At 47.9% G+C, this 25,204-nt stretch overlaps 1 protein-coding gene across 1 annotated transcript in view; it reads right to left on the bottom strand.

Moving 5' to 3' along the window:
* Nucleotides 1-6,650: 6,650 nt before the first annotated feature.
* The window catches only part of RPUSD4 (RNA pseudouridine synthase D4), a 28,590-nt gene continuing 10,036 nt past the window's right edge, over nucleotides 6,651-25,204 (bottom strand). Inside the window, exons 7-8 of the mRNA XM_037841904.1 lie at nucleotides 7,875-8,223; nucleotides 6,651-7,570 (exon numbers count right to left, since the gene is read on the bottom strand). Coding sequence (XP_037697832.1) covers nucleotides 7,921-8,223 — 303 coding nt within the window. The 3' untranslated portion in view covers nucleotides 6,651-7,570; nucleotides 7,875-7,920. The remainder of the gene's footprint in view (nucleotides 7,571-7,874; nucleotides 8,224-25,204) is intronic.

Genomic DNA, 25,204 nt, shown 5'->3' on the forward strand with positions numbered 1-25,204 from the left:
CAAGTTAAAAGTGGAAGGGGCCATATTTCCAAGGGTCTGAACACCAAATCCTGAGGACCAGAAGTGACAGAAAAGCAGGGATCTCATCATTTCAGCAGGCAAAGCGTGCTGCTCCCAACAGGGAGTACCCACAAAATTTTGTCCACAACTTTTTCCATCATCTGGCTCATTCCTCCCAGCACATGCTTTGAGATAGGAGTTGTGAAGATGCTCATTTTACAGATTTTCAGAGATGAGAAGAGTAAGGCTCAGAGACGTGGGCCACCTGGCCAAGATCCCATGGCCAATCAATGACTTCACATTCCACACTCTGGGCTGGGGATATGGGCAAAAGGAGGGAAGAAAGGTATAAAGAGACAGGGAGCTTTTCAACAAATGGTGTTGGGACATCCACATGCAAAAGAATAAAGCTGAACCCCTACCTCACACCATATACAAAAATTAACTCAAAATGAATCAAAGATAAACATGTAAGAGCTAAGCTATAAAATGTTTACAAGAAAACATAGGCATAAATCTTCACAACCTTGGATTAGGCAATGATTTTTTAGATAATGACACCAAAAGCACAAGCCACAAAAGAAAAAAATAATAAACTGGACTTCATCAAAATTAAAAACTTTTGTGCTTCCACAGACAACATCAAGAAAGTGAAAAGGCAGCCCACAGAATGGGAGAAAATTTTTGCAAATACTCCATCTGATAAGGTACTCTATCTGAAGAACTCTTATAACTCAATAATAAAATGACAAATAACCCAACTTAAAAATGGGCAAAGGATATGAAAAGACATTTCTCCAAATAATACACAAAAAAAGCAATAAGCACATGAAAAGATGCTTAACATCTTTAACCAACAGGGAAATGCAAATCAAAACCACATTGAGATACCACTTCACACCCACTAGAATGGATATAATAAAAAAGACTGATAATAACAAGTATTGGCAAGGATGTGGAGAAATTGGAACCCTCATACATTGCTGGCCAGAATATAAAATGGTGCCGCTGCTGTGGAAAATAGTCTGGTAGTTACTCAAATGCTTAAACATAGCATTACTATACAACCCAGCAACTCTACTCCCAGGTATATACCCAAAAGAAATAAAAATTTACATCCACACAAAAATTTGCATCTGAATGTGCATAACAGCATTATTCATTCATAACAGCCAAAAAGTGAGAAATAGGTAAATATAGAAAGACAGAATATAGATTGGTGGTTGCCTAGGAGATGGGAGAATGGAGAGGTTGGGGGTGATGGCTAAGAGGTGCTGTGCCGGTTTGGATGTATTATGTGCCCCCAAAATGCCAGGCTCTTTAATGAAATCTTGTGGGGGCAGACGTATTAGTGTTGATTAGGTTGAAATCTTGGATTTTGTTTCCATGGAGATGTGACCCACCCAACTGTGGGTAATACCTTTGATTAGATTATTTCCATGGAGGTGTGTTCCCACCCATTCAGCATGGGCCTTGATTTAATCATTGGAGTTCTATAGAAGAGCTCAGACAGAAGGAGCTCAGTGCTGCAGCCAAGAGAGACATTTTGAAGATGGCCATTGAAAGAAGACATTTGTTACTCCAGAGTTTGCCTGGGAGAAACCAAGGGAACACCCAGATGCCTAGAGAGAAATGTCCTGGGAGAAAGGCATTTTGAAGCACAACCTGGGAGCAAAGGAAGAAGGCACCAGCCACATGCCTTCCCAGGCAACAGAGGTATTCCAGACATCATTGGCCCTTCTTCTGTGAAGGTACCCTATTGTTGACACCTTAGCTTGGACACTTTTATGGCCTTAAGACTGTAACTTTGTAATAAATAAACTCCCTTTATATAAGCCAATCATTTTCTGGTATTTTGCATAACAGCAGCATTAGCAAACCAGAACAGGTGCCACGTTCCTTTTTAGAGTAATGAAAGTGTTCTACAATTGCTTGTGGTGAGAGTTGCACAGACACTGTGAATATATTAAAAACCACTGAATTGCACACTTTAATTGAGTGAATCATGGTGTGTGAGTTATATCTCAATGGAGCTTTACAAAAAAGAGAGAGCCTCATTTTCTAAAGTGGGGTCCATGAAATGGCAAAAGGGATGCATTCATGCATTTTCTAGGAATAAGGCTTGCAGCATCCATCAGATCCTCAAAAGGGTCCTAGAGACAGAATCACTGTCCTTAGGCCAGCCTGGAGTGGGGATTCCGAAGGCTGGGAAAGAATCTCTGGGGAGTCCCTTTGCACAATGCTTGCTCCTGGCGAGGTTCCAGGGAAGGGGCTGGGTAGGGCTCGGCCACGCCCCTAGGTGGGAGGATCCCATCCCCCATCTGTGAATTTAGCATTCGCTGGGCTGTAGGAGTGGCTCAGCCACAGCTCACCCCAGCAGCCACTCTGAGCTCAGCCAGGTGCCCCGGGGTGCTGAGCTCTTCCCAGCCCCTTCCACTCCTGATCTTCCCATGATCTTCTCTGTGAGGGTCCCCAGAGGGTCAGCTGCTTCACTGCCTTTCTGGGCATCAACTGGGAGCAGGGACTCCTGGCTTCCCTCATCCTGCTCTGACATTTCCCTAAACTTTGATGCTGGAATGACCCGATTATGGACTGTCCTGGCTTGTGCCTCTTGCCCCGGTGTAATGACTGAATGCCACTTTTCATTCTCAAAAGTGACCCAGGAGAGAACCTAAGATGGCAGCTAGGTGAGATAGGGCAAAAAAACACCTCTGTTAAAAATACTGGATAAAAGCCAGAAAGTGACCCAGAACACCAGTTCCAGCACTGCACCAGCCGGATAAGGTCTGCTAAATCCACAGGGACCATGCATTTGGTGAAACCGGGAGTCTGTGTTCTGAAATGAGTGAGTGAGCTGGCTGAAAGTCCAGTGGCTGTGCTGCGGTGTGGGGAAACCATGGGTTGGCGTTTGGAGATGGACTAGTTCTTTAAAAAAAAAACAACAACCCAGGAGTGGCTGCGGATACAGAGGCAAGAACCACACAGTGAAACATGGCAGGAATGGGCTGTGCCAACGCCTCAATATCTGGCGTGGAGGATAGCCCTTCCTACACCCACTGCTAATTGTCTCAGAGCCAGGAGGGTGGAGGGGAGCCAAAAGGAGAAAGAAACAGCACCCCTTGCAGCCAACTTCCTGGAGGGCTGGGGACGCTCCTGCCCAGGGCCAGAGCCACAGCCCAGAGCCGTGCCAAGAGTTCCAGTGTGACGGGGAGTGTTTTCCGCAGCAGCACCATGCACACGCCACAATATTGGCTGTGGACAGTGGCCTTTAGTGCACCCACAGCTAATTGTCCTGGAGCTGGGAAGGCGGAGCTGTGCATAAAGGGGAAAATTAACATGTCCCATTCAGCCATCTTTACAGCAGGCTGGGAATGCCCCTGCATGGCCCAGGGCTTCCCTGGAGGCCGGCGTGCCCTTATGACATGGCACAGCCTTCCCCCAGCAGAGGTCTTGGAAGAGCACTGCTGAGAAGGGGGACCCACTCGGAAATCCCAGAGACCCTACGCCAATATGAAGGACTTGTGGGTCAGCAGCAGAGACAATCTGTGGCGAGACTGAAATGAAAGTGTAGACTCTTGCAACAGCCTTAAATCTCTGGGAACACCTGGGAGGTTTGATTATTAAAGCTCCCCTGCCTCCCTAACCGCTCAGACACACGCCCCACATTCAGGGCAGACAGCACCAACACACCCAAACTTGGAGCACCAATTGAACCCCACAAAAACCAGACCCCCACACACTAAAAGACAAAGTTGGGGAGAACTAACTTGAGGGGAATAGGTGACTCACAGATGCCATCTGCTGGTTAGTTAGAGAAAGTGTATGCCACCAAGCTGTAGATATGACAAATTAGAGATTGCGGTTTTTCATATTCTGCAAGAACCCTATCAAGTAAAGCAAATGCCAAGAGGCCAAAAACAACAGAAAATTTTAAAGCATATGATAAAACCAGATGATATGGAGAACCCAAACCCAAACACCCAAATCAAAAGATCAGAGGAGACACAGTACTTGGAGCAATTAATCAAAGAACTAAAGACAAACAATGAGAGCATGGCACAGGATATAAAGGACATGAAGAAGACCCTAGAAGAGCATAAAGAAGAACTTGCAAGAGTAAATAAAAAATAGATGATCTTATGGAAATAAAAGAAACTGTTGACCAAATTAAAAAGATTCTGGATACTCATAGTACAAGACTAGAGGAAGCTGAACAATGACTCAGTGTCCTCGAGGACCACAGAATGGAAAATGAAAGAACAAAAGAAAGAATGGGGAAAAAAATAAAAAAAAAATCAAGATGGGTCTCAGGGATATGATAGATAAAATAAAACGTCCAAATTTAAGGCATATTGGTGTCCCAGAAGGGGAAGAGAAGGGCAAAGGTCTAGAAAGAATATTCAAAGAAATTGTTGGGAAAACTTCCCAAACCGTTTACACAATATAAATACACAAAGCATAAATGCCCAGTGAACTCCAAATAGAATAAATCCAAATAAACCCACTCCAAGACATATTCTGATCAGACTGTCAAATACTGAAGAGAAGGAGCAAGTTCTGAAAGCAGCAAGAGAAAAGCAATTCACCACATACAAAGGAAACAGTGTAAGACTAAGTAGTGACTACTCAGTGGCCATCATGTAGGTTAGAAGGCAGTGGCATGACATATTTAAAATTCTGAGAGAGAAAAATTTCCAACCAAGAATACGTTATCCAAATTTGAGGGAGAGCTTAAATTTTTCATAGACAAACAAATGCTGAGAGATTTTGCTAATAAAAGACCTGCCCTACTTCTGATACTAAAGGGAGCCCTACCAACAGAGAAACAAAGAAAGGAGAGAGAGATAGAGAGAAACTTAACAGACATATATAGAACATTACATCCCAAAGCACCAGGACACACATTCTTCTCTAGTGGTCTTTCTCCAGAATAGACCATATGCTGGGACATAAAACAAGCCTCAATAAATTAAAAAAAAAATTGAATTTATTCAAAGCACATTCTCTGACCACAATGGAATACAAATAGAAGTCAATAACCATCAGAGACAGAAAATTCAGAAACACCTGGAGGTTAAAAATAAGGGAGAGATAAAAACATTCCCAGATAATCAAAAGCTGAGGGACTTCATCACCAGTAGATCAGTCCTATAAGAAATGCTAAAGGGAATTGTGCAAGCTGAAAGGAAGGGACACTAAACAATTGACTGAAACCACATGAAGAAATAAAGATTTCCAGTAAAGATCACATGGCAAAAATAAATACTACTGTATTTTTGATTTGTAACTCCACTGTTTACTTCCTACAGGATCTAAAATACATAAAGTGTAATGATAAATCAGTGGTTTTGGACTCAATGTACAATATGTAATTTTTGACAAGAATCACATAAAGGTGGGGGAATGGAGGAGTATAGGAACATAGTTTATGTGTCCTGTTGAAGTTAAGTTGGTATCAAAGAAAAACAAGACTGTTATAGATTTAAGAGGTTAAAATTAAGCCCCACGGTAAACACAAATAAAGTGTCAGAGAATATGACCATAGAGATGAAAAGTAGAGTATGGGTTATGAGAAGTGGGGGAAGAGGCAATGGGGAGTTAAGAAATGAGTGTAGGGTTTCTGTTTGGGGTGAAGGGAAATTTCTAGTAATGGATGGTGGGAAGATGATGGCATTGCAACATTCTAAAAGTGATTAATCCCACTAATGGAATGCTAGGGAGGGTTTGGAATGGGAAGATTTAGGCTGTATATATGTTTCCACAATTGAAAAAAAAAAAGACAGTCTGAATAGATAATGACAGTTAAATGCCAAGGATGGTCCTGGATGGGATCTGAGGATGGAGCACAGGGGGCTCAAAGGGACACAGTTGGGACATAAGAAAAAGAAAAGGAAATATAGAATGTAAGCTTTGTATCAATGTTGAATTTCTTGAACTTCTTAGCTGTGCTTAATGGGATTGCATAAAAGAATGTTCTTGTTCATGGGAATTGTATATGTGAATTATAGTGTTTGTTCAAGGATGTGTGCAGCTAGCTCTCATATGTTCAGAAGACAGAGCAATAGATGATGGATGATAGATAGGGAAGGAGGGAGGGAAAGAAAGAAATGGTGGTGTGACAGGATGTGAAAGTTGGTGGATCAGGGTATCGGGGGAGGGGGGTCAGGGTATGCTGGAGTTCTGTGTATGGGGTTTGTATTGTTTTTGCAACTGTTCTTGTAAGTTTGAATTTATTTCAAAAAAAAAAAAAAAAAAAAAAGTGACCCAGTTTGGGCGATAAATGTAATGGTTCCTTACCTAAAGCAGGGAGGGGGTAGAGAGCAGTTCTTTCCCTCCACCCGTGGGAAGATTTCATTCAGCTTTCCTCAGGAAAGGAGCTTCCATTCTGTTCTGTTTTCAAGACTTCAGCACTAAAGGGTGTCACTGAAGCTCAAAGCTCACCTGTCTGCAGCGGGGACGGGGGACTCTGGGCCGCTCCCCGCAATTCTCTTTCAAGGCAGCCCTCACTTTCCCTCCAGCCCTGCGGTCTCCCCCCACCACCCTCCTCCCCAGACTGAGAGACCCCTTAGCCTTGCATTCCCACCACCTGTCATCAGCTCTGCCGTCTCTCTGTTCTTTGGGTCATAAACCGTGTCTTTTCCACCTTACATCGTACTGGTGTCTGGCAAATAATAGGTGCTCGATAAATAAATTTCTAGTGGCTCATTTTTTTTTTTAAGTTTTAAAAAGAAAGCAACTTTATTTGGCAAATAGGAACACAGTGATAGAATATGGCAAAAACAAACAAGGATTATAGATAAAATAGTCAGGTGAATATGAGTTTGCTCATGAAGACTCAGGATCTGAGAACTGGGGTCCCACTTTGAAAATGAATTCAATCATCAGATAACAGTTGTAAGAAAATATCTGTGAACTCCTTGAAGGCATGACTGCCTACTTCCAAATCATCTTTATATTCTCAGTACCTAGCAGTACCAGTGGGCATTAAAGGCAGGCTAGCACCAAACAAAGGCTTTCCTCTGTGTGGTGGCTCATTTTTGAATGAATGAAGCAGTGACAAAATTAAGCTAAAGCTGCCAATGGGCTCCCCAAAGAGGCCGAGGAGGGCAATGGGTGGGGGTGATGGGCGAGGCGGCTCTCCATAGGACCCTCTCCACTGAAACCCACCCTCCAGGTGCAGGAAGGGAGGTGCAGGTGGAAAAGGGGCATTTCCTTCTGTACCCATAGCTGCATCTCTCTCTAATTACAGGCTCACCACCCTTCCCCAGAATCTTATCCTTTTTTCAATCAAACCTACTTCCTCTGCTCAAAAAAGAAAGGGGAAAGCTCTTTTGTTGTAGGCAGGTGTGGGGTTGTACAAGGAAGAACGTCCCCCTCCCCCAAGACTTTGTATCCAGGGTCATCTTTTTCACAGTATTTATCACCCATTTGACAAGCATTTATTAGCACTTACTGTGTACAGGCTGACCTAGACATGAGGTGTGATCATGGGATGGACAAAATGGACAGCGTCTCCATGCGACAATGATTTCTGGGCTGCCGGGCATTGGACACCTGGATGCCATGGTACCTGCACACAGAGCCCATGGGGTAGTACCTGGTTAACACAGAACTTTTGGAGCCAGATAGAACCTTTTGCAAATCTCAGCTCTATTTCCCCCTGGACCAGTTATTTTATTTTATCTCCAACTCCTCATTTGCAAAATGCAGATAATGCCATCCACCCTGAGTGATTGTTCAGCAGGCCAGGGGCTGAGGGCTGTAACACTGAGCCTGGTGACTGGCACGTGGGAACTCTCAGCAAAGAGAGCTGCGACAATCCCTGAGAACTAGCCTTTGCACTCCCAGTGAGTTGACAATTCCATTGGCGTTACCTTGTGTTCCAAGACGGTGTCCACTGAACTTGGCTGACCCGAAGAATCACCACTGGAGCTTTGTGCAAATACAGATTTCCAAGCCCCTGTGCGAACCTACTAAACCAGAAACTCCAGGGATGGGGCCTGGGAATTTGCATTTTCTGAGGTCTCCGGGTTTGCCTTCTAGTGTTCTAGGCCACATCCTTCTGTCTTCCAAATCTTCTGCTGGGGAGAATGGAGATGCAGTCACAGTGCCTTTGGAACCTGTCCCCCAGCCTCTGCAGAGCATCCTGGGCCCAGGCCAGCCCTGCCTTGCCCGCAGGCTGCGGTGGGTCCCTCCCGAGTGGGGCAGTGGCTCGTAAAGCTCCTGATGAAAGACAGGAGAGGTCAGGGTTCACACAAGCTGCTCCGCCTTCTGCTTCATTTACAAGTGGCAGCCACCTCATTAAACCGTGGCTCCCCTACCTCCCAGCTCTCTGCACCGCACTCCTCCTCCCCAGCCCGTGGCTCCTCAGAGACCTGGCAGAGGAGTAGGGGAGACGAAGGCACTTCCCAGGACTCCCACCCACACACCCCTGGGCAAGCCCGTCCCCCCAGACTAGTTCAATGCTTGGGGAAGACAAAGTGCTCAATAAATGTTTAACTCCAGCATTTGTAAATTCCCACCAATGGCATTTTAACAGACATGGTACAAATTGTCCTTGGAAATCGTTGCTCACTGCCTGCTCAATCAGGATCTCCAGGAGGCAGGTGGGTCAAAGAAGGTTCTAGGTTCCAGGTCTGAGTCCTGGCCATGCCAGTCTCCTGCTGTGTGCCCTGGGAGGGCCGTCCACCTCTCTGATCCTCAGTTTTCTCCTCTACACAGGGAAGGGTCCTGAAGTTACCGAGAGGATTAAATGAGCTCATGCACATGAGAGAAGCTGGCTTAGCTGCTGGCACATTGGAGAGATTCAGGGAACGCTCCTCCCTGGACCCCAAAGTATAAGGGCCTCAAGCAGGAAGGGGGCCTGACCGCAATGGAGGACTAGGGGAAAGCTAGGCTGGCAACTCAGGAGGCATGAGCAAGGGATGGAAGGAGCTGGGCAAGACTGTGGAGAGGTGAGCTAGATGCCTGTGGGCCTTCCAGATCAAGGTGAGGAATCCAGACTCCCAGGATTTCAGACTCCCAGGATTCCAGACTCTCAGGTTTCCAGAATCCCAGGATTCTAGACTCCCAGGATTCCAGACTCTCAGGGTTCCAGAATTCTAGACTCCCAAGATCCCAGGCTCTCAGGATTCCAGATTTTTGAGATTCCAAATTCTCGGTATTCCAGACTCCATGGGTTCCAGAAACTCAGGGTTCTAGACTCTCAGGATTCCAGAATCCCAGGATTCTAGACTCCCAAGGTTCCAGACGCTTGCTGAAGAACATAGAAACCACTGAAGTGATGACATGATAAGGTTTGTCCTGGCTCCCTTTTTAAGTCCTCCAGCCAGTTTCTGACCCCTAGAAGAAATCCAACTTTATTGTCATTTATAAGGAGCATGCCCTTCTCCTCACCTGTAACCACACACCCCTGACCCCTGGCTCCTTCACAGGATCCCTGGCATTGCCCGAGCCCTGACACCCAGCCCTGGCTCTGCCTGACGACCCTGCCTTTCCTGCCTCCAGCCTTTGCCACGTCGGTGGGGCACATGGCTCCTTTGAGAAGGGGGCCCAGGGGCACTTGGTGCCTGCATTGTGGGGGCTGCAGCTGGGCCTCATCCAGGATGGGTGTTCTCCCCGTGGTGCTTGAGAAAGGGGGAGCTGCAGAGGGGAAGGGGCTGTCATCCAGAGGAGAGAAGGGAAAGACAGCCCAGAGATGGCAGCCCAAAGGGAGAGAGAAATCGAGTTGGGGAGAGGAGAAAGCCAGAGACGAGTGAGATTACAAGCCAAACAGAAGAAAAGATGCTGGCAGGGAAATGCATGGAGCAGCAGAAGAATGGATACATGAAAGGCTGCCAGAAGGTGAACTCAGTGTCCTCTGCCCTACATGGGATCTGACTCCCAGGGGTGTAAATCTCCCTGGCAACGCAGGACATGACTCCCAGGGATGAATCTGGACCCGACATCATGGGATTGAGAATATCTTCTTGACCAAAAGGGGGATGCAAAATGAAACACAATAAAGCTTCAGTGGCGGAGAGATTTTAAATGAAGTCAAGAGGTCACTCTGGTGGACATTGTTACACACTATATAGGTAACACCTCTTAGGTTTTAATGTATTGGAATAGCTAGAAGTAAATACCTGAAACTACCAAAATCCAACCCAGTAGTCTGGATTCTTAAAGACAATTGTATAACAATGTAGATTACAAGGGGTGACATTGTGATTGTGAAAACCTGTGGAGCACACTCACTTTATTCAGTGTATGGATGGATGAGTAGAAAAATGGGGACAAAAACTAAATGAAAAACAGGGTGAGATGGGGGGGATGATTTGGGTGCTGTTTTTTAACTTTTATTTTTTATTCTTATTTTTATTCTTTCTGGTATAAGGAAAATGCTTGGAAAATAGATTGGGGTGATGAATTCACAGCTGTATGATGGCAGTGTGAACAACTGATTGTACACTGTGGATGATTATATGGTATGTGAATATATCTCAATAAAACTGAATTAAAAATAAAAAAAAAATCAATTGGCTAAAAAAAAAGCCTACCAGAGAGGAGGGTAGTAGAGACGTGGGTGGGGGGAGAGAGAGGCAGAGATGGAGGAGAGACAGAGAGGGCAGAAGGAAGCAGAGGGAGACACAGAGAGAGGTGGGGGGTGTGGGAGGCAGACAGAAGGAGTGGGGAGAGAGGGAGATAGAGAAGGAGGGAGGAAGGGAGGGAAAGACAGACAGAGCGACATGGACCGGACAGGCAGCCACTCATATTTTGGAGCTTGATCCTGCTGTGAGAATGTGTGACCTCAACCCTGAGAGTAAGGACAGAGGAGTAGCCCTGTCAGGAAGTTTTCTGACGGGAGCCCTAGAGGCAGCTGCAAGCCCCCCATCCCCTCCGTGAGGTTCCAGTTACTGCTGAAGTCTCCCCGACACAGGCTAGCAGGGTCACTGGGACGGGGAGAGGGTCACTCAGTCCAGGTCTGAGTGGGCAGGGGGAGGCTTCCCATGGGGTCCCAGGAACAAGAAGGGACCTCAGACCCCCCAGTGCAACCGACCCTCATGGGCTCCTTCCGGGCCTTCACCAGACATAGCAGGTCCACGTGGGGACCTAGAAGCCAAGAAGATCCAAAGAGAGGGACTTTCTGGGTGTTTAAAATATAATTTAGTTTTTAATTGTGATAATAGATATATACTATAAAATTTGTCATTTTAACCATAAATTTTTTTTTTTAATTTCACATCCTCCATATCCAACAGATATATACTCCCCTTCCCCCTCCCCCTATACCCTGACGACCTCAGGTCTACCTTCTGTTGCTATGGATTTGCTATTTCTAGTCTTCTCCTATAAGTGACATCATACAATATTTGTCCTTATGTGCCTTGATTATTTCACTCGACATAATATTTTCAAGATTCTTCCATGTTGTAGCATGTCTCAGAACTTCATTCCTTCTTATGGCTGAATAATATTCCATGGTGTGTACATTTCAACCATTTTTAAGTGTGCAATTCAGTGGTATTAATTACATTTACAATGTTATGCAAACCATCACCACCATCCATCCATTTCCAATACTTTCCCATCACCCCAAACAGAAATTGTACCCATTAAGCAATAATTTCCCATTCCCGCCTTCCCTCAGTCCCTGGTACCCTCTCCTCTACATTCTGTCTCTTGAATTTGCTTATTCTAGATATTTCATACAAGCAAGATGATCCAACATTTGTCCTTTTTGTGTCTGGTTTCTTTTGCTCAACATATCTTCAGGATTCATCCATGTTGTAGCATGAATCAGAACTTCATTCCTTTTTACAGCTCCGTAATATTCCATCATTTGGATATACCACATTTTGTTTATCCATTCATCTGCAGATGGGCACTTGGGTTGTTTTCACATTTTGGCGATTGCAATAATGCTGTGATGAACACTGGTGTACAAATAGCTGTTTGTGTCCCTGCTTTCAATCCTCTGGGGGGATATATGCCAATCTGGATGTTTTGACATTGAGGGGTGTGGCTTGCCTGCTCCTGCTGAGGCTGTAGCCATAAAACACACATTTGTGAGTCTTGTCATTTCATCCTCAACAGAAAATGCAATCAAGAGGACCTAGCTTCCTCTCCTCCTGCAGCTGGCACCCAGCCACAGCCTCTGATTTGGGGGACTGTCCCTCCCCAACTCCTCTGAGCCCCCCTGGGCTCCTCTGACTGCCCACTTAGCTCCTGCTCCTGTCACCTGCAGCGTGGAGTCCAAGAGCCTTAACCTGGCTCACGAGGCCCGTGCTGCCTCTCCAGCTGAGTCCCTTCCTGCCTCAAATGCTGCACTCCAGTAACACCAAACTACTTTGAGACCCACTATCAGCCTAGCTGCTCTTCCCTCCGGAATACCCTTCTGCCTCCATTGAGGCCTTCCCTCCCCATTCAGCCAGCACCAGCCCTTTCTTGCAGTCTCATGGCACCCTCCAGGCAGCTCTTGCAGAGCCTCCCTCCCCTTGTGCAACTGTGCAGTTGGAGCCCGGACTTGAGGGCAGGGGCTGTGACTTCATCCTGGCATCACCAGGTACAGCCCAGCAGAGCTGGGCGAACGGATGGTGGACGAATGAACAAGATGCAGCCGTGATCATGAGCTGACTCCTGACTGGCCCTTCACTTCATTTTTGTCTTTCAGCTGGATTGCAAGCTCCTTGGGTGCAGGCACTGGGTCTTCTGCTCCTTTTGCCTGTCTCCAGTTTTGGCTGATGTTGGGCACACTTGATGCCTCCTGATGGTCTTGCTGGACCTAAGGGACCTCCTTGAGTTCTCTGAGCCATTCTCAGGACCCCTGAGCACCTGGGTGCCAGGACAGGGCTAGCTCCACATCAGGCTCCAACCCCTTGCTAGGAACTACAAGGTCAGGGAAGCACACTCTCTTCTTTCCAGCACCCCAAACCACGGCCTGAAGCCTGCTCAGGTTGAATTCAAGGCAGGCCTAGCAGAGAGGGCAGAACTGGAGAACTGGTGATGGGGAGATCTTTCTTTGGAAAATAACAAGGCAATTAGAGGAGGCAGAGAGCGGTTCCAGATGGGCCATTTTACTGCAGAGATTCTGACCGTGCACGGCTAATAAATAAGCACTTTGGGGAGAGAGGCTGCGTGCAGCTGCTGCAGCTGTCCCCTCTATCCCCCAACCCCTTGCTGCGTTACCTGGCCGAGGGGTTCTGGAGTGAGCTCATGAGCTGCTCTGGGGTCAGGGCCTAGGACCTCGGCTCCCACAGCCAGATAGAAACTCAACTGAGTGGGACCCTGCTTGGTTGGGGTTGTCAGGCCATGCGGCCCAGGGGGGGCTTGAGGCTGGGGGAGGCGCAGGCCTCAGGGGTGCACTGCTCCCATCTGGTTGGGAGCATTCCCATGGAGGTCAGGACTCTGAGCCACACACAGGAGTCTTTCCATCTCTGACCTCTAGCAACTGGCAAGGCTCATCAGCCACCTCCATGGGCATCCATCCAGCAGAAAGTTGAGAGGGAAGGAGTGTGGGGAAAGGTGTGGGTCCACTTATGAGGCCCCCCACTGTCACCAGCTTCACCTGAAGTGCATTCTGGCATCTCTGCCTGTGGCCAGTCCACAGCTGGAGGAGAACCCGGGGATCCCCTCCAGTACGAGTTCCTGAGCTTGCTGGAGAGGCTCTGGTGGCTGAGTTTTGTGGCCTTGGCCCCAAGCTGCACAAAGTCCGGGTGTGGGGCAGGCAGGCTGGGCACAGGGCACCTCGGAAGAAGCAGTTTGTGACTGGCGCTGGCTGGAGGAAGACACAGAGGCTGCTGTGTTCCCACCTGTCCCCCTCCCCGCAGCGGGCCCTGGGCCTGCTCTTTCAAGCCTGTCTTTCCCTGGGCTCCAGAGCTGCCCGGCCTTTTCAGCAGCTGCTGGGACAGGATGCCAGCACTGACAACTCTTGTCACAGCCCCCCAGGCCTTATTACTGCGAGGAGGGAGGCGAGGACAGCTTAATTCCCTGCCCCAGGCCCAGGGCTGCCTGCAGATAGGGTGCGGGTCACTGCCGGCCCCTCCCTCCCTCCCTAGGAAGCTACGGGGGAACAAAGGCCCTTGTCTCCTGGAGCCCCGGCCTCTCCCCTCTGCTCTCCCCAAATAACAGGCACTGACGGCAGCCAGATTGCCAGGGGATGAGTGATGTGAGAACTGAGTGAGCCTGCTGGGGAGGAGGGAAGGAAAGCAAGCTTTGGCCTAGCGATCACTCCCAATCCCAATTCTGGGACCAGGAAAGAAACTGATGAAGATCTGGAGGCTCCCTGAGCCCCAGTTTCTGGGCTTCTGGCTCCCAAGCCAGGAACCAGAGAGCCCTGCCTTTGTGCCACCCCCCACGTCTCGGGGCACCGAGGGTCCTTGAGATTCCCGAGAGGGGGATCCCCAAGCCCTTCTCTGCACCAGGGTCTGCTGGGGGATGTTTGCCATGCCCCTCACTCTCTGAGTCCTCAGCTCCATTTACGGGGGACAATCCAGGTGGGGGGACTCTTGGGATCCCACCTCATGCTCCAGGAAGCCTCCCGAGCTTGGCTGGGGCTCCTCATGTCAGCTGCTGGGGCTATAAACCCTGGAGCGTCGGCTGGTAACCCACAAGTCCTCCAGCCTGGAACTCGTTTGTGGGCAATGGAGAGGCCCTTCCACAGCCTTTCTTTTCTTTTCCTTTCCTACTTCTCCCAGAACCATGGTCAGAATTGCACAGTTAGGGCTGCCCTTCATTCCCCTCCGCCCTGGAGAAGAACCGACTAATGGTCCCAAATAGCACAAGCATAAGCCTCTGCAGAAAAATCAGGGGGAATCTCAGGTGGGTCCTCAAGTTGGGAGAGAAGAAGGCGCAGTGGCAAGAGCCTGCATTCACTTCCCAGCCTCCCGGCCACCTCGCTGTGTGCCCCAGGCACTTCCTCATCCTTGGAGCCTCTCTTTCTCCAAGCCAGGCCTTCAGGAGAAAAGACCCATAAAGCTCACGTCCCAGCAGCTGGCTGTGCCCGTTAAGGGGGTACCCCTCCCTGCCCAGATGCTGCACGGCATGGATGAACCCCGAGCCCAGGTCCCTCCTGGGAGGCTTCATCCCCAGCGACAGCCAGAACCCCTCAGTTGGGTGCAGATTTTCAGTTATCAACTTTGTGGCTACCAGGCAAGGGGCTGAGTGAGTTATCTCTCCCCCCAAATAACTCATCTTGGTATAATTGTGCTTCAAATCCTGGAACTAGAGGCATCTTGGAGACTATCTTATTCAGAGCCTGAGAGCTAGAGACTGGAGACCCTGCCTCGTGCCACCCATTGAGGAGGTGAGGACACCGAGGCCCAGAGAGGTTATGATGCAGAAAGTTTGCCGCAGCATAGAAACGGAACCCAGGCCGCCGAACTCCCCACCACATGCACTTTGCATCACTAGACAGCCTGTCCTGCTCCAACCACACCTGGCTCCTCTTCAGGACAGCTGTCCCTCGAAGGCTGGGACCTGGGGAGCCTGGGACCATTGCTGACCTCTCAGACACTGGATCCACTGGGAAAGGCAGGGTGTGAGCCAGCACTCCAAAGTTAGGCAGATCCGGTGGAAACCTCGCTCTGCCTTATTCGTGCCAGCTGTGTGACCTCAGGAAAACAACTAACCTCTCTGAGCTTCATTTTCTTCATTTGTAAAGTGGAAACGAAGACATAGAAAGAACAGTGTGTTTCTCAAAAGGTTATTGTTGGGAGTTTTAAATAAGCTAAGACATTTAAGATGCTCCACGTGGGCAACCAATACTGACTATTGTAATGACTGTTATTATCATGTTCCCAGGGCAGAGTGATCCAAGGGGTCCCCTCCGTGTAGGAGGAAGGCAAGGAAGGGAGAGACCTGGGTACGATTGCAGACCCTCCAGGACTTCTTGCTTTCTTCCCCTCTTTGGCTTTTTCCCCAAACCAGAGAAGTAAGGGGAGAGGGGGGATCTGGTTTATAACTCCAGAAAAATAAAGCAGGGAAACTCTTCTGGAAAATTCTGTAACTTCAGACAGGAAAAAGGCCAGACTCGCCGTTGGGCCAGGATGAGCTGGCAGCAGTTCAGGCTTGGCTTGGAGCAGTGCTGGTGTGCATGTGTGAGGAGGAATGTGAGGGCCGGGGTGGGTGGGGGAGGTTTGGGGGGAGCGTCCCCCCACAACCCTCCTCCCTGCCACTCCTTGTTTCTTGCCTTCTCCATAGTCTAGCATCCGGGTGGGCTCCCTCGGGAGGTCGGGAGGTGCTTCCAGCCTGGGCTTGGCAGCTGCTTGCTAGAAGCACGGTTGGGAGGCGCCAAGCATCTGGGGGAGTGCAGCCCCCCAACCTCCGAGCCCCCTCCCAGCACTGGGCTTCCCTGATTCTCAGAGGTAAGATTCTCTTCTAGGGCGTGATGCAGACACCATGTGCCCCTTAAAATCCACCACGGAGAAGTGGGCTGGGGGAGGCCTCTGGCCCGCTCCCCGCTCTCGGTACACCCTCCACCCCACCCCAGGCTGCTGCCCTAACCCCTCCCTCACCGCCTCCTCCAAGGATGGTGACTGACAGACTTTGGGCGCACGTCAGGCCATGCAGGAGACAGGCTGGGGGTCTGGGATGGGCAGCCCGCAGCCCATCTGCCTGGAGCAGCCCAGAGGCTCTGGCGAGGAGATCTGACCCCCAGAACAGAGAGATGAAAAGGGTGAGGAAGACAAACTGGCGTCTCCCCCTCAGAGGCCGTGATGGCAGGGGAGATTGTCCCCAGCATGCTCCCCCCCCCCCCGCCCTCACCTCCTGCTCCCTCCCTGACCTCAGCTGCTGACATCAAAGTGGGGGCCCCTTCCCCCCTTCCCCTGATTCCGTGCCCTGAATTGACCCGGGTCATCACTCCGCGCTCCCTGGAGCTGCTGATGGACAGATGGTAATAGCTCCCAGAGTGCAGAAAGACAATGGCAGGGACTAGGGTTTTGCACAGCCCCTGGGTCCAGCCCTCCTGCCCAAGCACCACCCTCTCAGCTCCCCGGGGAGAGTTCTGGTCAACCTGTGTTGGGGAAGGGGTGAGGAAGGGGTGGTGGGACCCTGGGCTCAGAGACACATAGAGGAAGAAGGAAGACAGTAGAGCAGAGGCCAGGGGACTGAGCAATCCTAAACTGGGCAGACACTTCCAAGGCTCATGTGTCTAAAACAACATGCTAGCAGAGGCTTCTGAACTCTTCACCCTTCCTTTCCCTCCAGTATTTATTTAATAATAATTCATTTACCCGCTTTTATCAGTCAAGAGCATAAATAACTATCCATCCGTGCTTCTGATCAACAAGAGATAGCAGTTTTATACTTCACAGGGGTAAAACTAAATCAGCCAAGAGCAGAGAATATTGAAAGGGAAGCTGGGCCGCCATGCGGTGCGTAGACGCAGGTTTCTATTAGAGCTTTTTGAAAGTTGAGAACAGCTTGATTATACCGTCTACATTTTTACAATGAACCTGCAGTGCTTTTGTAACTGAGTGTTACTGAAGCCAATTCTATTTCAGATTACTCGGGGAGCGACAGGGGTCGATGTTAGTGAAGCCCACCCCTCCACCAGAGAAGAGAAAACCCCAGATCTCGCTTAAAAAGTAGGGGTGTGAGATTGACAATGCTGGAGTAGACAGCCAGGGTTATCAGGAGGTTAGAGAAAGAGAGCCAAAGAAATGGGAAAGACTCTGGTGGAGGACACTTAATAAAACCCGTTCCCGCTTTTTGGAGTTTTGCCACAAAAGGGATAAAGCCTGGGGTCTGCTGCCACCTGGTGGACAAACTATAAACTGCCGTTATTTCTCGATTCCCTTCACTCACATCAATACAGTAACAAAACTAAATTGTACCTTTTGAAAATTGTCTATATTTGGCTCATTTTGACCTCCCAAAATGTCAATTTACCAAAACAATTTCGTAATGGAAAGAACGGTCCTTTCAACAAATGCAGCTGGGGCAATTGTTTATCCATATGGAAAGTTGGACACCTTTCTTACATCATACACAAAAATTAACTCAAAATGGATCAAAGACCTGAATGTAATAGTTAAAACTATCACATCTTAGAAGAAAACCTAAGAGTAAGTATCTCTGACCTTGAATAATGCAATGGCTTCTTCAATATGACACCAAAAGCACAAGCGACAAAAGGAAAAATGAATTGGATTCATTTTTCATTCATCAAAATTGAGAAGTTTAGTGCTGCAAATAATATCATCAAGAAAGTTAAATGACAACACAGAAGGGGAGAAAATATTTCCAAATCACATATCTGATAAGGAACTGGTACCAGATTATATAACTTAACAATAAAAACCTATTGCCGCGTGGTATGTGAATATATCTCAATAAAATGATTAAAAAAAAAAAAACCTATTGCCAACTAAGTAATAAGACAACCTGATTTTAAAATAGGCAAAATATTTGAATAGACATTTCTTCAAACAAGATATATAAATAGCCAGTAAGCATGTGAAAATATGCTTAACATCAACAACCACCAGGAAAATACAAGTCAAAACCACAGTGGGAAACCACTTCACATTCAGTAAAATGGCGAGCATCAGAAAGACAACCAATAACAAGTGTTGGTGAGAAACTGGAACCCTTGTACATTGCTGGTGGGAGTGTAAAATGGTGCAACCTCTTTGGAAAACAGTTTGGCAATTCCACAAAATGTTGAACAGAGTTACCTTGTGACCCAGCAAGTCCACTCCTACTAGCTGTATACCCAAGAGAAATGAAACATACTTGTACACCAATGTTTACAGCTGCATTATTCATGATGACCAAAACTGGAAACAACCCAAATGCTCACCAACTGACAAATGGATGAACAAAATATGGTTTATCCATACAATAGAAATATTAATCAGCAGTAAGAATAAATGAAGTAATTTGGGCAGAAAATAAAAATATATTGCAGGTCCCCCCTGAGGAACTGGGAGAAAATGTGGAAATGCTGGACTTACCCACCTAGATTATTATTCTCACAAACATTGAGGATTAACAATTTAGTAGGATTAGCTCTCAATCTTGGGGCTTGCCCTTATGAAGTTTGCTATTGCAAAGGAGAGGCTAAACCTATTTATAATCGTACCTAAGAGTCTCCCCTTGAGAACCTCTTTGTTGCTCAGATGTGGCCTTTCTCTAAGCCCATGCAGCAGGTGAACTCACTGCCCTCCCCCCTACGTGGGACATGACTCCTGGGGATGAGCTGGGACCTGGCATTATGGGATTGAGAACATCTTCTTGAGCAAAAGGGGGAAGTGAAATGAAACAAAATAAAGTTTCAATAGCTGAGAGATTTCAAGTGGAGTTGAGAGGTCACTCTGGAGGGCATTCTTATGCATTATATAGACGTCTCTTTTTAGTTTTTAGCGTATCCGAATAGCTAGAAGGAAATACCTGAAACTGTCAAACTGCAGCTGTGTAGCTTTGATTCTTGAAGAAGATTGCATAACTATGTAGCTTACATGGTGTGACAGTGCAATTGTGAAAACCTGTGGCTCACACTCCCTTTATCCAATGTATGGACAGATGAGTAGAAAAATGGGGACAAAAAGTAAATAAAAAATAGGGTGGGATGGGAGAAATGGAATGTTTTAGGTGTTCTTTTTTACTTTTATTTTTATTTTTTTATTTTTGGAGTAAGGAAGATGTTCAAAAGTGATTCTAGTGATGAATGCACAACTATATGATGGTACTGTGAATACTGTACACTGTGGATGACTGTAGGGTATGTGAATATATCTCAATAAAACTGCATTAAAAAAAAAACAAACATGTGACTATCACATGACCCCACAATTGCACTCCTGGACATTTATCCCAGAGAAATGAAATCTTATGTTCACACAAAAATCTGTACATAATGTTCACAGAAGCTTCATCTGTAATAGCCCAAAACTGGAGTCAACTCAGCGAATGACTAAACAAACTGCATACATACATATCATGAAATTCTACTCATAAATAAAAAAGGAATGAACTACTGATGCACACAACAACTTGGATGACTTCCCAGGGAATTATACTGAGTGAAAAAAGATAATCCAAAAAGATATGTACCATATGACTTCACTTTTGTAACATTTTTTGAAATGACAAAATTTTTAGAGTGGAGGGCAGATAACTGGTTGCCAGAGGTTATGGACAGGGCAGGGGAGGAGGGGGTGGAAGAGAGGTGGGTGTGATTATAAAAGGGTGACACAAGGGGTCTTTGTGGTTGGAACTGTTCAGTGTCTTGACTGTGGTAGTGGACAGACAAACCCACACAAGTGATAAAATCGTATAGAACTTAATATGCACACAGACAAATGAGTTTGAGTAAAACTGGGGAAACCTGAATAAAATTGGTGGATCATATCAATACTGAAAAGAAAAAGAATAAATGAAGCACTAATATATGCTACAACACAGATAAACTTGAAAACATTGTACTAAAGTAAAAGAAGCCAGTCACAAAGACCACATACGGCATGACTCCATTTATATGCAACTTCTAGAACTGGCAAATCCATTTAGAGAGCAAAGAGTCAGCTAGGGGTGAAGGGAAATGGGAAGTGACCACTAATGGGTACAGGGCTACTTTTGGGGAGATGAAAATGTTCTAAAATTAGCCTGTGGTGATGGTTCTACAACTCTAGAATATACTACAACCATTGACTAATGCACTTTAAAAGGGTGAATTTCATGATACGTGAATCATTTTAAAAGATGTTTTAAAATGGCAATTTAATGTTTCAACCTAATGTATTACATGGATTGAGATCTTACTATGTGTCCGGAACTCCTCTGGGAACTTCATATGCATTATTTCACTTAATCATTAAAGTAACTCTCTAATACAGGTTCTATAGTTATTTCCATGCAGTGAGTGAGGGAACTGAAGGCTCAGAAAAGTTAAGAAAATTACTCAAGGTCCTAGCAGAGAAATAGCAGAGCCGTGGTTTGAACCCATGCCTGTCCCCGGCTCCAGAGCCTGCCAGCTCACCCCCTGTGCTAGGGCTGCCTCCCCACTGGGTGGTCACCATCTGAGGGCATACAGCGTGCCAGGGGCAGGTTACACAGGCATGACAGGCTTGCGGCCTGCCTGCAAGACGCTCACAGTCTGGGAGGAGACAGACAGAATGGCAGGAAAATGCCCACGTTGCTTTGGGAGTGCCAGGGTTGGGAGGGCTTCCCCCAAGCCCGCTCCTCATTTCCCCGGATGCTCAAACCAGACCCTGGGAGTCATCCTTGAGGCCCTTCTCCCCCATATTCGATTGCCCAGTCTGCTCTGTCCACTTTATACCTCCAAGCTGTATTTGGAACCTGTCTACTGCTCCCCGCCCCCGAGACGTTCTGGAGTCTCCATCCAAGGGTTGGATTGAGGGATGGGAGCAAACAGCCCACAGGTGTGAAGGGCGGGACTCAGTTCCAGGTGTCACAGAGGTGAGATGAGGTGGGCGGGGGAGTGCAAACCTCTAGGATGGGGTATACAGGTGTATGGGCTGGAAGTGAATTTGGGATGTGCTTGGGTACCCGGCACTGTAATGGGAAAGGAGCTTTACCCAGCTGTACAATCACCCCTGCTTAGAGTCCCACTCTCACTGCTCAGGACTGCAGAGGAGCCAAGGAGAGTGTAATGGAGGTGCAGGGAAGGAGTAGCGAACTGGAATATCTTAGGCTCTTGCCTAAAATGACCCTAAAGGCCCAGATGACAAGAGCTTCTTGGCAGACAGCAATCAAAACAGGCCACTCACCAGGGACAGCATGGGAAGGGGATCCCTGGACAGGACATCGAAAGCTGACTGATGGAACTGGGGTGGAGAGGGAGAAGCGGCCAGACTTTTCAGCCCCCAGCGGGGAAGGGGTTGGGCCCGCTTTGCTCAGGTACGGAGAGAAGGCTGCGGGTCAGTACCTCCTACCAGGCGCTCTGACCAACAGCCACTCAGACTGCCGAGGACAGCTGCTTTAGGGGACACGGGGACGTGCCTGGCTGCGTCTGCCTGGCCTGACGTGTCCCTCCACTGCCCCAGGACCCTGCAATGATCTCAACACCCCCTTCTGAGTTTGGTTGCTGAGTGGGAGGCAGCGGGGTGCCCAAGGATCCTAATTTACAGGGGCTCTGCCTCTCCCCCTTCCACACCTCGGCCTGCATGGAAGGGTGGGCAGTGGAGTGGGGGCTCAAGCAGAGGCGACAGGATGGAAGAGGGCAGTGCAGTTAAAGAGGGTGCTTCAGGGTGGGACAGGGCAGACTTTGGGAGGAACTGGGCATGGGGATAGGAACAAGGGAGGGGTGGAGGGTGGTTCCCAGGTCTCAGTGACACCGGTTAACCAAGGCAGGTATGGGGGGAGAGGGACAGGTCTGGAGAGAGAAGGGGATAAGCAGTTTGGGGGCGGGAAGTCAGGGGGCTGACAGGGAACTCCCAAGGTTGCAATGGAGATTGGAGATCCAAGGCTCAAGGGAGACGGCAAGTCAGAGAGAGATTTCCGAGCCATCAGCTCCCAGGCAGGTTTCCAAAGCTGACCCTGTTCTGCCATGCCCCTCGGGGGAGGAGAGCAGTCTGCAGAGAGGGTTGCAGGTGAAGGCAAGGCGGGGCCTGGAAGGAAATCCAATGAGAGGCAGTTGTTCACGGAATCAAAGGCCCCAAGGAGCCCAGAGTGAAAGTGACCAGGTTATTAAATGTAAGGACAAGGGCTCATAGAAGGATGGAGAAAAACGTTCTGCCAGCTTAGGTTGGGTGTGTCCAGCCTGGAAGTAATCTCCCGGGTCACCAACAGCCGTGGTGCTTCCTGAGAGGGGCTGCCAGTGTGGGCCTGCCCTCCAACCATCTCTTGTGAGCAACCACCACAGGGAGCCAAAAGCAAAAGCCCCAGATGGTCAAGAACAGTTGCTTTTCATTATAAATCTAGGTCTTGATTTAAAAAAAAAAACCATTGTTACATGTAAAAATTTTTTAAACGAGAAAGCATTTCCTTCTACTAATTACGTGATGTAATGCAAAATCCAATCTTTTAACTGGCTCTAATCAATATTTCAAAATAGGTGAAGCTCATTTTAGCCTATTCCAACCTCCTGGCTGTGTAATTCCAGCTCCCCAGGCCACGCCAACCTGGGGTGAAATTCCTCTTAGGTTATTTTCAAAGATTAAAGTCAGCCACTATAAAACCTGTGCTCAGACCGTCAAGATCGTATTAAAGACCAGAGAAATGGTTAATCCTTTTTTTAAGAGCTAATGAAAAACAGAAAGGCAAAAGAAGAGCTTCATCAGCACTTGCCCCTGCCCCAGTTGCCTCAGCAGCTGGGAACATTACGTGCAGGTTCCATGCCCAGCCTGTTCGAGGACACCCAGCTGTGATATCTCAGCCCTGGTCTGATCTCTATCAGTGTGGCAGTGCCAGGACCTGGCCTGGTGGCACATGGGCTATGGCCTGGTCCCTATCGGGACTGATCTAAAGGAATCTGGGATTTCTAACAGCCACTAGACCAGGGGTCGGCAAACTATGGCTCACAGGCCAAATCCTACCTGTCACCAGTTTTTGTGTGGCCTGCGAGCTAAGAATGGTGTGCCAGCTTGAATGTATTATGTCCCCTGAAATGCCATTATCTTTGATGTAATCTTGTGTGGGCAGACGTATCAGTGTTAATTAGATTGTAATTCTTTGAGTGTTTCCATGGAGGTGTTGGCCCGCCCATTCAGGATGGGTCTGAATTAAATTACTGTAGCACTATATAAGATCAGACAGAAGGAGCGAGCTTGCTACAGCCAAGAGGGACACTTTGAAGAAAACACAGGAGCTGCAGATGAGAGATAGTTTGAAGATGGCCATTGAAAGCAAACTCCTGCTCTGGAGAAGCTGAGAGAGGACAAACACTCCAAAAGCAACTAAGAGTGACATTTTTGAGGAACTGCAGCCTAGAGAGGAACACCCTGGGAGAAAGCCATTTTGAAACCAGAACTTTGGAGCAGATGCCAGCCACGTGCCTTCCCAGCTAACAGAGGTTTTCCGGACACCACTGGCCATCCTCCAGTGAAGGTCCCCTTTGTAGTAGATGGACGCTTTATGGCCTTAAGACTGTATCTTTGTAACCAAATAAAACTCCCTTTATAAAAGCCAATCCATCTCTGGTGTTTTGCATTCCGGCAGTATTAGCAAACTAGAACAAACGGTTTTTACATTTTTCAATGATTGGGAATAATACTGAGTGATGCGAAAACAACAGGACTTTCAGATTTCAGTCCATTTAATAAAGTTTTATTGGCACACAACCACACTCACTCATCAGCATGCTGTCTGGGGTTGCTTTCCTGCTGCAATGGTAAAGCTGAGAGGTTGTGGCAGGGTTCACACAGTCTGCAAAGTCCGCACTTTTTAATATCCGGCCCTTCTGCTGCACACCACTCTGAGGACAGGGTTCCAGTTTTGTTCACTTTTGTACCCGGCAAGGTTGGGCACCTGGTGGAGCCACCCAACTCTGCTAGGCTCCAATGCCAGAAGGGTTGGGTGCACCTCTGTGGCAGTCTTGTCCGAAAATAGCTCTTGTAATAAACGGCCTGGGTGCACCTCCTCTTCCCTGTACCTCTAGAACAGCATCTGGTTCAAACCCAGGTCAGCCTGCGGACCCAATGCTAGCCCTAGACACAGACAAAGTAGTTGCTCCTCTTAACCTGGGTGGCCTCTCTCCTTGGCTGGGGCCCTGCAGGCTTCTCCCTCCCTTCCTGGAAACTCCAGTTGGCTACCCCTCCCCCCATGTGGATCTCCCCTTCTTTCCCCAGCATCATGGTTTCCTCCACCAGAGCTCAGATGGAGGAACCAATTACAATGAACTGCGTCACCTAGAGTTTGAAGTTTCTTAAGGTAGGCTTAAATGTTTGGTGAATTTTTAAAGGGCATTTCATATTTACAAATACGAACGGTACCAAAAAAAAAAAAAAACCCACCACTTTTTATGGCTGACAAAACAGCATACAGATATTTCAGCTTGTTCTGGGTCACCCAGAATCGAATGCTCCTCCCCATCCTCCCTTACCTCCAAAGTTGCAGCTCCCCAACTAGGTTGTTTAGGGTCGCCATTCCCATCCTCAGGTACCCGCTCACATGACCCTGTCAGTGTACAGAGGTAAGGTCCCTCTGGGCAACAAGGAAATACAACAGCAGCCTGGCTTCAGAGGGGAGCAGAAAGGGGTGGCCGGGCCGAGGTCTACCCCCGGCTCTGCGGTGGAGACTGTGTGCCAGGGCAGCTTAGGAT

Source organism: Choloepus didactylus, chromosome 6, assembly GCF_015220235.1.
Source record: "Choloepus didactylus isolate mChoDid1 chromosome 6, mChoDid1.pri, whole genome shotgun sequence".
Taxonomy (NCBI): domain Eukaryota; kingdom Metazoa; phylum Chordata; class Mammalia; order Pilosa; family Megalonychidae; genus Choloepus; species Choloepus didactylus.